Source organism: Typopeltis vanoorti, chromosome 3 (genome assembly GCF_054136105.1).
Source record: "Typopeltis vanoorti isolate ZY-2024b chromosome 3, IOZ_Tvanoo_1.0, whole genome shotgun sequence".
Taxonomy (NCBI): domain Eukaryota; kingdom Metazoa; phylum Arthropoda; class Arachnida; order Uropygi; family Thelyphonidae; genus Typopeltis; species Typopeltis vanoorti.
The window spans coordinates 53389010-53404853 of NC_143551.1; the positions used below are offsets into that span (position 1 = coordinate 53389010).

Below are 15844 nucleotides of genomic sequence, written 5' to 3' on the forward strand. Positions count from 1 at the left end.
CTGCAAGATTCCCTCACTAAATTGAATAACTGTTGTAATAGATATGGTATGAAGGTCAGCAATAAAAAGACAAAGACAATGAAAATAGGCAGAATCGTTGAAAATGTCAACTGCATTGTGAACGGAGAACCTGTGGAACAAGTAAAACATTTCACCTACTTAGGCACAATTTTGAGTGAAGATGGTAAATTAAATATGGAAATAGACAACAGAATCAACAAGCTGGTATGGTAGGATGTCAATTGAATAAATTCATATGGAATAAGAGAGAAATTAGTCGGAACACTAAATTATCTGTATACAAGACAGTGTTCAAACCAGTTTTAACTTATGGATCTGAGAGCTGGGTCAGAAGTAAAACACTTGACCAAAGACTAGAGACCACAGATATGAGAATCCTGAGAAAGATTAGAGGTGTGAACAGATGGTACCAATGGCAACAATTATATTAGGAAAGAACTTGACATTGTCAGCATCCAGGAATGCGTTAGCAGCGCTAATCTCAGGTGGTATGGTCATTTAAACAGAATGTGCATGGAAAGATTAGCAAAACAAGTGTTCTCTGCCAGGTTCCCAGGAAAATGACCCAGAGGAAGACCGAGATATATGTGGATTGATACAGTACAAAGTGCCTTAGACAATAGAAATATAAGCTCTGATAATGTTGGAGTCTTGACAAGTAACAGACTGATCTGGAGGAAAATTGTGGTTGGGAAGTTAGTAATGATGTAAATTTTTCATGTAGTACTATCATATCCTGTACGCCCCTTGAGGGTACATAGCAGGAATTTGATGATGATGATGACGAAGTGGCTTGGAATTCTTGGTCTCTAGAGCAGGGTTCTAGCAACTGTTAGTGGTGATGTTACATTGGGAACATAAATTTTTTGTCATATTTTTCTTATGATATTCACTCCATGAAAGATTAACTTATTACGTATTGGTATATGTGGATAGGCTAATGGTTAAACACCTTTCCCTGGTATATAGATTAGACATGGAGCTTTTTCAAGCCACTTCAGGTTTCTAATAAGCAAGATGTAGTCTTGTACCAATTAACAAAATAATCTATCACTTAAATCATTGTTGCTAGTAGATATATTCCACTGTTCTCACTATTATTTTATCCTCTGTTTATTTTATATTCAATTAATGAAACACTGGTAAAAGATTTTTGCTGTTTTTTAATTTAAAATTAAAATAGTTATCTCCTTTAGTATTCTAAAGTAGTTGGCACTACATTTGGTTATCAGAGCAACGATTCTGACTTCTCTTCATCCCCTGATTGTGGTACATTTAGCAGGCTACCTACATACAGTGAGTGAGTGTGTGTGATACCTTTTGGGGTATGCTCTGGAGATCCAGAGCCTTCCCCGTCTTTAAGGGTTTTGCTAACTGGCTGCCAGATGTCATCTAGCACTGCATCTGATTGTGGTGCTGATTAGGTAGCATAATCCCACTGCCATATTGTGCTTGGAAGGAGGCTGATAGTGGTATGTAGGGGATTGGAACACTGTTGATACGTTATGCTAGAGACTGGTTGCTCGCTTTTTGGGTGACATGTTTGAAAGTCTCTCTTCTCATTATGCACTTTCTTCCCCCCCCCACTCTTTTTCTCTTCACTTCTAAAAACACTAGCATGGTAGTAGACTTAAATAGATATAGTATCATTGCAGTTAAGAAAAAAAAAAAAACTCCCTCAAAAATGAACGTCAAATGTCAGTATGTAGGGAGTTTTTTCTAGCATGTCCAGTTCAACTGAATATGTTGGAAGAGAGGCCAAAGCATTTGCTGTTAGCAACTGCCTAAAGCACATTGTCTTCCAACCAGAACACAATCACAATCTTTACTCGCTCAGTACACTAGATCTCCTCTTAACTAGTTCTCCTTCCAGGTATACTGTTGAAGTGACTTCTCCTTTTGGTAATTCAAATCATAATCTCATTTGAATCTTCATCTCTAGTGGAATGTCTCTCATCATTCACAGTCTCATTATCCTTTAGCACTACATTGCCTAGTGGAAAGATATCCAAGAATTTTGCTCCTCCTTTCCTTGGTCAAACTGCTGTTTCCATTCTCCAAATCCAGGTACTTGTGATCATTTTACAGAAATTATCCGTATTGGAATGAAGGGTTACTCAGTTCTATCCAAGTCATAGTTTTCCCAGAAGTGTGTCTAAATAAAAATAAAAAATATTGAAAATGGTTTATGACAAAGAATTCCAGCTTTATTTGAAGAAGCTAAATGCAAAAAAAAAAAATAAAAAAGAGCTCTTGGATATCTTTCCATTAATTGAAAAATTCCATCAATTGAAATTCTGTATGATCCTTTCACTCCATCACCTCCAATTATACTTGAAAGGTTGAAAGCCTTTCTAGCCAGAGAGCATTGTTAGTTCCTGAATTACAAAAAATAAACAAAGAAATAAATAATTAAAAGAGAATGTATTTTTAAGTGCAAGTTCTGCATTTAATAACTGACATGGTATCGGACATATACTACCAGCCATTGTAGTCTAATTAGTTACTTGATCAGGCTGCCAGTTCATCATTAATGTGGCCATCTTGTTGTTTGAGATATATTGAGTGGCTGTTAACTAAATATATTTAGTCATATGATTTCATTTAGACAAAAGGCATTAAATATTCCAGAAAACATTTAGCTTAATTTATCAAATGCCAGAACTGGATGAATGATTTAAAATTTTTGTTTATTAATTATAGAAATGTATCAGCTACTGAAGAACATGTTACAAAGGCTATGGAATCATTGACAAAACATGGCTTCATTAATTATTATGGTATGCAGAGGTTTGGGACTACTACAGTTCCTACATATGAAATTGGCAGGTAGGTAGTTTTATTTTTTTTTGTTCCCTTACAGTTAAAAAAAGACTGGTGAGACATGGCAAGAGCTACTATCTCTTCATCTAATAAAATGGTGACCACAGTTTTTGATAATTTAAGACTTTATATTCTATTTCTTTTATATATTGCATTTTGGTTTAGGTAAATATTGGATATTGATGCAATCCTGACTAATAATAATAATAATTATTATTATTATTAAGAGAGACCTCCAAGGAGCCAGAGACTCTGGCCACACCCACCCACCCACCCACCCACCCCGGCTATCATGCTTATTCTTGAATTCATTCACACTGTTTGCACTCACAACATCCAGTGGCAATCCATCTCAAAAGTACCTTATGAGAGGAAAATCTAGCCCTCATCCCCTTCTTAGCAGCATTCATTCTCAGCTTCCAAGGATGCCTTCTTGTCCTTTCCTCACTCTCCATAAATTGAAAAATTCCATCAATTGAAATTCTGTAAACCTTTCAGGAGTTTGTAAGTCTCAATCATATCTCCCCTCTTCCTCCTATTTGCTAGTGTCTGCAGTCTAAAAATTCTCAATCTGTCTTCATAATTATTTCACAATCTTGATATCATTTTTAACACTCTCCTTTGTACTCTCTCCAATATATATCTGAATCACAATGGAAACCAGGAGACCATACCTGTGCACAACATCCCAAGTGAGGTCTTATCAAGACCTTGTAAAGAGGCAAAATAACATCCTTATCTTTACATATGAACGTTGGTTTCAGCATTGCAATTATCCTTTGAGTTGTGCAATCTTTGCCACATGGCTCCTGAACTTCAACTTCTTATCTATTAACACTCCAAGATTCCTAGCCTCATCAGTTTATTCTAGCCTAATCCCACCAATATAGTACGACACTAGATATCTAATCACACCGAAGTGAATGACTTTACATTTACTGACATCCGTTTTCCCATACCCACAATTCCAGCCTATTCAAATCATTCTGCAAGTACTGCATATCAGCAGCAACCTTGATTACTGTACCTATCTTTGCATCATAAGCAAATAGCTGTATGTTGCTTGTCAAATCCTTCCCAATATCATTAATGTACAGATTGAATAACAGTAGACCAAGCACTGATCCTTGTGGAACACCACTTGTTACCTTAAATCTTTTTGATATCTGTCAGTCAGCCATCCTCTTATCCATGCTAATATTCTATAACCCAAACCCATTTTCTCCAATTTATGCAACCATCTACCATGCTGTATTCTGTCAAAAGCCCCTTAGCAAAATCCAAAAGTATCATGGTGTATCCAATTCCCCCTTGTGTAGTTCAATGGTAACATTGTTATAGAATGTGAGCAAGTTGCTAAAACATGACCATCCCTTAGTAAACCCATGTTGTTCATTGCAAAGTAGAGATTCACTGTCAAACCATTTCTGAATGGGTTGACAAATCCTTCACTACCACTCTTGAGATACTAATCGGTCGATATTTGGATACGTCCATCTTTGCACCACCCTTGTGCAATGGAATTACCATACATTCCTTCCATTCCTGCAGAATCTTCCCTGTTCGGAGACTCATATTAAACAGCCTGGTCAAAGGAATGGCCAATTCAGCTGAACACTCTTTTAGCACATGTGCTGATATCCCATCAGCTCCTATTGCTGAATTCTTATTCAATTTGTGCAACAGCTCTAATACCTTATCCTCATACACCTGCGTTTCTTCATCTAGTGAAGAGGTAACAGTGAGCTCAATGTTGCATACACTAGGTTGATAGCTTTTAACAAAATGGACACTCATTAACTGAACAACCTCGTCTGCATCTGTAACCCTCACTCCATCTGGATTTAGAAGAGTTATTCTTTCATATTCATTCTTTCTTTTACTTGCAGCATATCGATAGAATTCTTGTGGGTTGTCTTTAGTACACAGGGCTAGTTTCTTTTCATACTCAGACTGCTTTCCATACAACAGTTGTGACTATTCGAGCCTGCTGCTTATAATGTTCATTATGGATGCCATCATCCTTTTCTTACAAATCACTTGCTTAATAAGATTACACATCCATTTGACTCCTACTGTATTTATTCTTTGAACTCTCAGGATACGTTCTGATATCGCATCTAAGTATTGTTTAAATGCTTCCCATGCACTGCCGATATTCTTTCCATCCAGCAACCGATACCATTCTACTGAACTCAGTATACTCCTCAGTTGGTCATAATTTCCTGCTTTGTAGTTTAGCATGTAACCATTTCTGAATGGACCATTCATAAAATAATCACTTCCCAAGTGAATAATGCATGATCACTGTCACCAACCAGAGTTGGTGACATAATTACATCTTTCATTGAAACACCCTCTGACACTATAATCAAATCTAATGCTCTTTGACCTCAAGTTCCTTCTGTCACAATCCTTGAGGAAGTTGTCCTGCAACAGTTCAATAAATTCAGTTTTATTCTTCTCATAAGATTTTACTGCTACCCAATCGATATTTGGATAATTAAAGTCTCCCATTATGATTACCCTTTTCACGCTCATCTTTTCTATTTGGTGATGCATTTCTTCATCACTAGCAACCAATTCACTTGGTCTGTAACAACACCCCACTATGTAATTGATCTTGTTAGATTCCACCTCACACCAGATGGCTTTAAACTCACTGGCATATGAAATATTGTTAGTAGTAGTGATGACTGAGTAGTAGTATCTGACTAAAATTGTATTATGCTCTGTCCCACTTTAAGATTGCAGTCTGCTCACCACAGGGAAGATGTATATGACTTATGATAACATCTCCACAACTGATGATTATTTATCATCCTTCTAAATTATAACTTAACTACCTTCTATTATCTGTTTCTGACACACATGTGCTTACAGTTAGTAAAGTTATTTTTCACATTCATTCTTTTACTTGCAGCATAATTTTTTTTTGGGGGGGGGTTGCCTTTAGCCTACACAGCCAGTTTTTCATCCCCTGACTTTGTTTTCCATACAATACTAGTAACTATTCTGTTCTGCACTTTATACATTTGATAACTGCTCTCTCTTTGTTTAATAAGATTACACATTCATTTCACTCCCATCCTGTTTTTCTCTGCAAACTCTAGTGAAATATTCAGATAGTACATCATTTTAAGCATCTTTTAAAAAATTTTCATGCACTTTTGACATCCTTCCCAATCAGTAACTCATACTATGGGACTGAACATAATAGTCTCACAAGTTTGTCATAATTTGCTACTTTGCAGTTTAGAATGTAACTGTTCCTAATTGGAACATCCATATACTTTGCTATTTTCCCATGACAGTGTGGCATGATCACTATCACCAGTTGCTAGCAAAACAGTCCCATCCTTAACTGAGACCAGTTCTAACACTGTAATCAAATTTAATGCTCCTTGAGTTCCTTCTTTCACATGTTGCTTGAGAAAGTTGCAATAGCTCAGTAAATTATTCTTCATTATAAGTTTATCTGCTACCCAGTTGCCCATAATGATTATTTGTTTTGTACCCATCAATGTAATTTGGTAAAATATTTCATCACTCCTACAAACTGAACAACTAGGTCTATAGCACTCTCCACCTTAGTATATTTCATTTTGGTAGTCTCCACTAGCCTCAAACTCACTGCTACATGAATCATTATTACTATTATTGTTTTCATGAATTTCTAGCCTAACTGGATTCATATAATCTGATATTAGCAATACTCCCTCTCCTTTCTCTTCTGTCCTTCCTGAAAATACTAAATCCTTTACACTTTCAAGTACATCTGACTCCGAGAGTCAGGTTTCGCTAATACCAACAATCTTAGGCTCCAACATATTCAGCAAAGCAATAAACTCAACGCCTTTTTTCCTGAAGTGCCTGGAATTTGTGTATAAACATAACATAAATTGTTATTTCCTGTCTTTTTAATATGCTTACATCTGCAATATGCTGGTCTCCCCCCCCCCCCACTCAAAATATCCTAACCAATGCATACAGGTCCACCCCTTCACCAGATTCATAACTGTGATTATACTAACTGAATTTTTCTATCTGAAATTGAAAATATAAGGCTCAGATCAATGATTTTTTTTTTTTTTTAAATGTTGAAACCCATATATGAGAGGTTGGTTGATCAACCTTTAGTACATTAATACTGTGTATAGATAATGGGTTGGGAAAGAAGGTACTTGTTCACATTTGATTTAAATGACTGTATATTGTATTCCAGTTGCAGGGATGAAGGAGGAAGAAAAGAAAATTGTTCTTTGGGTTTCAAAGTGCACTGTGAAGGGATGTTGGGCAGCAGCTGCACATGTTCCAATGAGCTTAGTACTAAGTGGGAGAATTATTAATGCTATTCCAGATGAACATTTTCCATGGAAATATTTGTAGGATACACATAGTGCAGAGACCAATTGTCTGTGCAAAAGTGGGGGGGGGGGGGGAATTGGTAAGAGATGGGTTGTCATTAATACATCTGATTGCTCTCCTCTATATTGAATCAAGCAAATGAGGAAGCTTTTTGTAAAGTAACATTATGAGCGAAAGAGAAATCCTAGTTTTTTAGAAGCTGAGGATGCAATAGTTGTGATGTGTTTATGCTAGAAGAGGCTTGATGTCAGGGTAATTCCAAGAAGAGAAAACTCAAATTGTTTGGAAATTTGAGTGTTGTCAAAAATAATACTGGGAGAAAATGTTTCTTTTTTTTTTTTGTGAGAAATAAGACAGAACTGGGTTTTATAGCATTGAAATTATGAGGTTATCTAAACCCAATTGGAGGATGGTTTGGAAATCAGAATTGAGGGCAGTTGTGGTTGATGTTCTGTAGGTTGAGGTGAGTTGTGTAGAGTTAAGTTTATCAAATGAAAGGGAGAAGTGCAGTGTGCAATCATCTGCAAAACTATGTATTGGGTTGGATGTCAACCGAAGTAGGTCATTGATATATAGATGGAAGAGGGTTGGTGAGAGAACAGAACCTTGTGGAACCCTGGCATTAGTTGAATGGTGAGAAGATAAGGAACCATCCACCACAACACATAGTGTGCATCCAGACAGATAGCTGGCAATCCAACTACAGAAGTTTTGAGACAGACCAAACGATGGCAGCTTGCTTAGTAAGCCCTTGTACCAGACCTGGTCAAATGCCTTGGAGATATCAAGTGCAACTGCTTGAGATTCACCAAACTTCTCCATGGCATTTGTCCAAAAATGGGTGACATATGTGAATAGATCTCCTGTTGATCGGTAGCAATGGAATCCATACTAGTGGTCTTTTATTAGGTGGGTGCCTTCAAGGTAGTGTAGAAGTTGGGAATTGATGATTTTTTCCATTACTTTAGACAGGACTGAGGTAAGCAAGATATGGCAGTAGTTAGTAGTTGGATGGCAGTGACTTGTTGCCTATTTTGATACATTTATATCATTTTGCATACTTTAGCTTCTCTTCCTGAATTGATGCCCTTTACACTCACTGTAATTAACATCATTACATTGAGCATAATGATGCTCACTGTTCCTCCATGATGTTCTAGTTTCCCTGAGTTTCTGAATTAGGTTTCACCCCAACAGATAATTTTAGCAGGCTCCAAACACTAAATTCATTCAAGTGCAAAGCATTATTCTCTCTCTCTTATACAAGGCTTTACTCATCAAACTCACTCTACACAAAAAATAAAATGATGATAATAATATTCTTATTCTCATTCGCTGTTTGTGTGGATGCTTTTCTTTATGCATTGTGAAACTACTACCTTAGTTATTGGAGGCCTGAAGTTGCTTAAAAATTTGTAACATATTTGGTTTCTGGAGCATGATTTCCAGAAATTCTTATCCCCTTGGGAGGGTAACTTTCAGGAAATGATTGTGGAGTAGGATTAGATAATTGACTTTTGAAATCCTCATGCTTTTCTTTAAACTATAATACATGATTTGGTTGGGGAAAACTTTGGAGATATTCACTCCTCTAGGGTATAAATAAATTCTAGATTACATCTTGAATATTATGAATTAAGTATGAAGTCATTCCAGTAGAACAAAATTCACATAAGAAATGACATGATATAAATTGAATTTGCTGCTTGTCATTTGTGCAGCCAGATCTGGCTGATATGGTAGGGTGGAGGAGAGGTCCTGATAAAGAAAGTGGACATTATATCATCATCATCATCATCAAATTCCTGACATATACCCTCACGGGGCGTACAGGATATTATAGTACTAAATGAAAAATTTACATCATTACTAACTTCCTATCTACAATTTTCCTCCAAATCAGTCTGTTATTTGTCAAGACTCCAATATTATCATTATCAGACCTTATATTTCTATCGTCTAAGGCACATTGCACCGTATCAATCCACCTATATCTGTCTTCCTCTGGGTCGTTTTCCTGCCAACCTCGCAGAGAACACTTGTTTTGGTAATCTTTCCTCGCCCATTCTGTTTAAGTGACCATACCACCTGAGATTAGCTCTGCTAACGCATTCCTGGATGCTGACAATGTCAAGTTCTTTCCTAATATCCTCGTTTTTAATATGATATTGCCATTGATGCCATCTGTTCATGCATCTAATCTTTCTCAGGACTCTCATATCTGCGGTCTCTAGTCTTTGGTCAAGTGTTTTACTTCTGACCCAGCTCTCAGATCCATAAGTTAAAACTGGTTTGAACACTGTCTTGTATACAGCTAATTTAGTGTTCTGACTAATTTCTCTCTTATTCCATATGAATTTATTCAATTGACTTCCAACCATACCAGCTTTGTTGATTCTGTTGTCTATTTCCATATTTAATTTACCATCTTCAGTAAAAATTGTGCCTAAGTAGCTGAAATGTTTTATTTGTTCCATAGGTTCCCCGTTCACAACACAGTTGATATTTTCAACAATTCTACCAATTTTCATTGTCTTTGTCTTTTTAATGCTGATCTTCATACCATATCTATTATAACAGTTATTCAATTTAGTCAGGGAATCTTGCAAACTTGTAGCGAATTTATTTAGAAGTATAACATCATCTGTATAAAACAAAGAGCTGACATTAACATCTCCAATTTTGATATCATGTTTAATACCACTTTCCTTCATAATGTGATCCATATAGATAATGAATAACAGAGGGGATAATGTACATCCTTGTCTCACAGCAGATTTAACATTAAACCATCTTCCTGTACTTCCTTCAATTCTAACTGCTGACTTACAACTCAAATACAGACTAAGTATTGCTTGATATAATGCCCCATTGACACCATATAACTGTAGCTTATTGAATAGCTTCTCTCTTGGCACCTTGTCATATGCCTTTTCCAGATTGACAAAACTTAAATACAGATCTTTGTTATATTCCCATGCTTTCTCAACTATTTGTCATAAAGTGGAGATCTGATCCTGACAGCCTCTATTTGGCCTGAATCCAGCTTGTTCTTCACCAAGCTTTTCTTCCACAATTCTTCTCAACTGTTTTTCAAGTATACTTGCATAGATCTTGCCAGGGACACTCAGTAGGGAAATACCTCTGTAATTCTCACATTCAGTTTTATTTCCCTTTTTATATATGGGTACAATTAGAGCTCTATTCCAATCATCGGGAATTCGTCCCTCTGTCCAGCAGTGCAGCCACTGTAAGACTTTTATACCACCATACTTCAGCATTTCTGGCCTTTCCACATTTCAAGCCTTTGATGGCAATTAACCTGTTATATAATGTTCACATTTTTTTTTTTTAACCAATATAGAAAATGTGAACATTATATGTCAAGTTAATTTTTTATTTCTTGGTGATATATTAATATTCTTGAATTGATTAGTAATAGGTTTAAACTAGCAATAATGGTTAAAGAAAAAAAGTCAGCCATGTTAAGAAAACACAGTATCATTTTACTTGAGATCATTAGTAATGTAGGAAATTAGCTTTGGTGTATGTATTAGTTTCTTCGGTGGTTATCTGACTTGCTGTTACTTGTTGAATAGGAAGGAATCAGATTTGGTTGAACTAAGTAAGCTGAGAAAGGGCATGCAAAATCACAAATTCACTGTTTGTGTCAATGTTTTTCTTTATGCTTTGTGAAACTACTACCTTAGTTATTGGAAGCCTGAAGTGGCTTAAAAATTTGTACCATATTTGGTTTCTGAAGCATGATTTCCAGATAATCTAATCCTAGCCAACCTGTGGTACTGACTTTCACAGTACCTGTGGTTCTGTGAATGTTTACAACTAGTGTATGGATTTCACATTAAAAAAACAGACAGACAAACCAGAGTTGTTTGTTTGTTTTTTTATCCCCCCCCCCTCTAATTTTGAAATTAGGGAAGAAACAACAATCAGCAGATATGTACCATATTAAAAGAACAAATCAGATTAACAGCTCATGGTATTGAATCAGAAATTTGGCTGCCATACCTCTCTACTCAGGCTATAAACACAATTGCTTTTATAGGTAGCAGTAACATTCAGCTATTATCATACATTATCAGATGCTGTCCATTGTTACATATATTGTAATAAAGCACCCTGAAGCTGACTGTATATTTGACATCCCTGTAAGATTATGATTTTTTGGATTAAATTTTCCTTGATGATATGGCTAAAAAGGGTATTGTGGCACAGTATTTAGACATTTAATTTAAAAAAATTATCTAGTTTGAAAATTGCTTTCATTTTTACATTTCATTTAGGGCTCTTCTCAAGAGTAATTGGAAAGAAGCTATAGATCTTATTCTAAAGCCAAGACCTGGGGGTGCGTACCAGTCTCTTTTTTAAATGTTTGTCTTTCTTCTTACAAACGAGTAAGTAAAACCTAATTTTGTGATTGTTATTCCAGATGGATTGTGTGTAAACCGACCAATAAAATCAGTTAAATTAATTTTAGTCATTTCTTTTGTTCATAATGAAATTTGTCCTGCAACTTTAGTATTGTGTCCACAAATTTTCCAGTGTGATATACTAACTGAATTTTTCTCTCTGAAATTGAAAATATGAGGCTCAGATCAATGCTGCAATTATGAAACTATGAAATACTGTTATTATTAGTAGTTCCATTGCAATATTGTTTCTATTATTAAGTAGCAGGTTTAGCCCTCTTGATCTTTTTTTGCACTACATATTGTCCTGAAAACTTTTAGATGTAATATGTAATTATGGTAACCAGTTTTTGAATAGAAATTTATATCGGATGGGAAAAAGCACAGTTAGTTTTATTGCATACTTATTGGAGGATTACAGGCTTAATATTTGTAATGAATTTCTGTTTAATCAGGCATCTGTTACATTGTATAAATTAAATTGATTTGCAGAAAAAAAACTGGACAAACACTACAGGGGCATCATTTCCCATTAAATATTTCATCATCATCATCAATTTTCTGATATGTATCCTCAAGGGACGTACAGGGTAGCACAACAGTACTACATGATGAAGCTTACATTATTACTAATCTCCTATCAGCAGTCTTCCTCCAATTCACTCTTATTTTTCAGCACTCCAGTATTGTCATATGTAATATTTTAGTCTTCTAGGGCATTTCTAACTGAATTAGTCCTCCAAGATCTTGGTCTACCTCTGCATCTTTTTCCTGCCATTTTGACACCAAACACTTGTTTTACTAACCTTTCATCTCCCATTCTATTTAAGTGACCATATCATCTTTGGCTAGCTCTGGTTACACATTCCTGAATGCTAACAATGTAAAGTTTCTTCCTAATTACCTTGATTACTTTGATGGACCTGTTGTTTCATTCTGAGTGTCTCCACGAAAGCAGGTCACAAAATTTCCAGCAATGGTGATCTTGAGCCATTTTTATCCATTTGTTTCTTATCACTCTGGTTAGGGTCTTCTCATCTAACTAGATGGGAAGACCCCCAAATGGAGGTCTACTGGGTTTTCTCTTGGTTGATCTTGGATACCAGTTTGTGACACAGTAGGTCCACCTGTTGTCATTGAGTCTTGCAACATGACCTGCCCACTGTGCCTTGTCATATATGGTTTTCGCTACTTCTTTTACTCTGGTTAATTTTCTGATAGTTGTACTTGTGATGTGGTCTTTTTCCTTATCCCTAAAATTCTTCTTTTCATGGCATGCTGGGTGATTTGTAGACTAAGTTCTTTTTTTTGTGTGGTGCTCCAAATTTTGGAGACATAGGTTAAAGATGGAAGGACACAGCTGTTGAACATGTTAGCTCTTATTTTGATGTCTAGCTTTGTATCTGTATCTTATGGATTTTTATGGTTAAAGGAGGTCCATGCAGCTCTTTTTCTTTTTGATATTTCTTCAGAAATATTGTTGTTCATGTTTATTGTTTGATCAAGGTATGTGTAGGATTCTACACTCCCTGTGGTGATATTATTTAGTTGGATGGTGTGAGTTTGGCAGTATTTGTTTCTCATCCATTTGGTTTTGTAAGGTGAATTTTTAGTCCTATTTTATTACAGGTATGACAGAAAGCAAAGAGGGATCTGATATTCTTTGCATTGTTCATTAAGTTGGGAGACTACTATCTTCCTAATATCTTCATTAAAATATTATTCTGCCATTGATGCTATCTGTTTGCTTTCCTAATTTTTCTCAGAACTCTGGTCCCTAATCTTTGATCAAGTGCTTTATTTCTAACCCAACTCTCAGATAAAAACTGGTTGGAATCTGTCTTGCATACTGCTAGTTTAGTATTTTGGCTAATTTCTCTCTTATTCAATATAATTTTATTTAGTTGGTTTTCCATCATACCAGTTTATCTTGTTTCACTGTCTATTTCCATATTTAATTTGCCATACTATTGTTTTCTTTGCTAAAAATTGTGCCTAAACAGCCAAAATATTTTACCTGTTCCATAGGTTCTCCATTAAGAATACAGCTGAAGTTTTTTATATTCCTGCTTTTCTTAATTTAATTTGGCTTGACTAGGCCCTCTGAATTATAGGAAAATTTTTATACTTCCAGATATGACAATTTCTGGTGAAATATCATATACTACAGCTGCTTTTCCATATTTCAGGCATTTGTTTCCTGTTCCTATTCCTTGCTAATATTTTTACTATAATTCTGTCACTGCTTGCATTATTTAACAGTCTTTTGAAGTAATTATTTCAGACATCCAGAATACCTTTATCTTCAGTTTTCATGTCAACTTTATTATCTTTGATTCCTTTTACAATACTTTTTCCTCCATTTCAAAGCTTTTCAATAACTTCTAGAACATTAGCCTTCCTAATATTTATTTTCTATATTGTTACCAAAGTCTTCCCATGACTTTTTCTGTATTCTTTTAAGGCATTTGCAGACTTATTTGTAGGAAGTTGCATTATGCTTTCTTCTTTTCCAAAGACTGCCTCTTTAACTTTTTGTGTCCACCATGATGTTCTTATATTTCTATCTTTGCAGATGACTTCACCACATGCCTCCCTAGATGAATCAGTCAATGTTTTCTTGAAAGTTTTCCACTGAGACTCCAAGGTTTGGTTAGTTCTCATTTTCGAACTGTTTCATTTTGTCTTGAATAGTGTTTGTGTAGTTGACTCTATAGTTCCTGTAAAAGCTGCTCAACTTTAATTGTGTTTAAATCTTTCTTACATATTGTTCTATTCAATATGATATTAATTTTTATCCTACTTAAAACTAAGTGATTAGAAATTATGAAATTAAAAGTGATAATTTCATATCCACTTTATACCTTTGTATTCTGGACCAGCATGAAGATATTTCTATCAACAATGATATAGTCAGTGAGGCTTTTCTCATTTCTTATTTGTTCTATCTACATGAACTTGTTCATATCTTTATTATTATTATTATTATTATCTGAGACCTCCAGTGAGTCAAGGACTCATCGAGGGAGGCTGTAAATTACCCCAACCTAGCTATCATACCTATCCTTGAATTCATTTACACTAGATGCACTCACTACCTGTAAGGGCAAATATTCCACTCACTCACTGCTCTCTGGGAGAAAAACCTAGCTCTTACCCCTTTCTTGACTGCAAATAAATTTAACTTCCATGGATGACCCCGTGTTCTCTCCCCACCTTCCATATAACGAAAAATTTCATCAGTTGAAATGCTATAACACCCATTCAAAAGTTTATAGACCTCTATCATATCACCCCTCTTTCTCCTGTTAACCAGAGTCTGTAGTCCACATACTCGCAATCTGTCCTCATAATCATCATCATCATCATCATCATCAAATTCCTGCCATGTACCCTCAAGGGGTGTACAGGATATGATAGTACTACATGAAAAAATTACATCATTACTAACTTCCTATCTACAATTTTCCTCCAAATCAGTCTGTTACTTGTCAAGACTCCAACATTATCAGATCTTATATTTCTATCGTCTAAGGCACTTTGTACCGTATCAATCCACCTATATCTTGGTCTTCCTCTGGGTCGTTTTCCTACCAACCTGGCAGAGAACACTTGTTTTGCTAATCTTTCCTCTCCCATTCTATTTAAGTGACCATACCATCTGAGATTAGCTCTGCTAACGCATTCCTGGATGCTGACAATGTCAAGTTCTTTCCTAACATCCTCATTTTTAATATGATATTGCCATTGATGCCATCTGTTCACGCCTCTAATCTTTCTCAGGACTCTCATATCTGCGGTCTCTAGTCTTTGGTCAAGTGTTTTACTTCTGACCCAGCTCTCAGATCCATAAGTTAAAATTGGTTTGAACACAGTCTTGTATACAGCTAATTTAGTGTTCCGACTAATTTCTTTCTTATTCCATATGAATTTATTCAATTGATTTCCCACGATACCAGCTTTGCTGATTCTGTTGTCTATTTCTATATTTAGTTTACCATCTTCAGTAAAAATTGTGCCTAAGTAGCTGAAATGTTTTACTTGTTCCACAGGTTCTCCATTCACAACACAGTTGACATTTTCAATGATTCTGCCTATTTTCATTGTCTTTGTCTTTTTATTGCTGACCTTCATACCATATCTATTACAACAGCTATTCAATTTAGTCAGAGAATCTTGCAGACTTGTAGCAGATTTATTTA

At 35.5% G+C, this 15844-nt stretch overlaps 1 protein-coding gene across 1 annotated transcript in view; it reads left to right on the top strand.

Annotated features, from left to right (window-relative positions):
- Pus7 (pseudouridine synthase 7) overlaps positions 1-15844 on the top strand; it is a 184876-nt gene that overhangs the window by 115604 nt on the left and 53428 nt on the right. Inside the window, exons 9-10 of the mRNA XM_090390419.1 lie at positions 2725-2850; positions 11517-11578. Of these exons, the coding sequence (XP_090246545.1) occupies positions 2725-2850; positions 11517-11578 (188 nt within the window). The remainder of the gene's footprint in view (positions 1-2724; positions 2851-11516; positions 11579-15844) is intronic.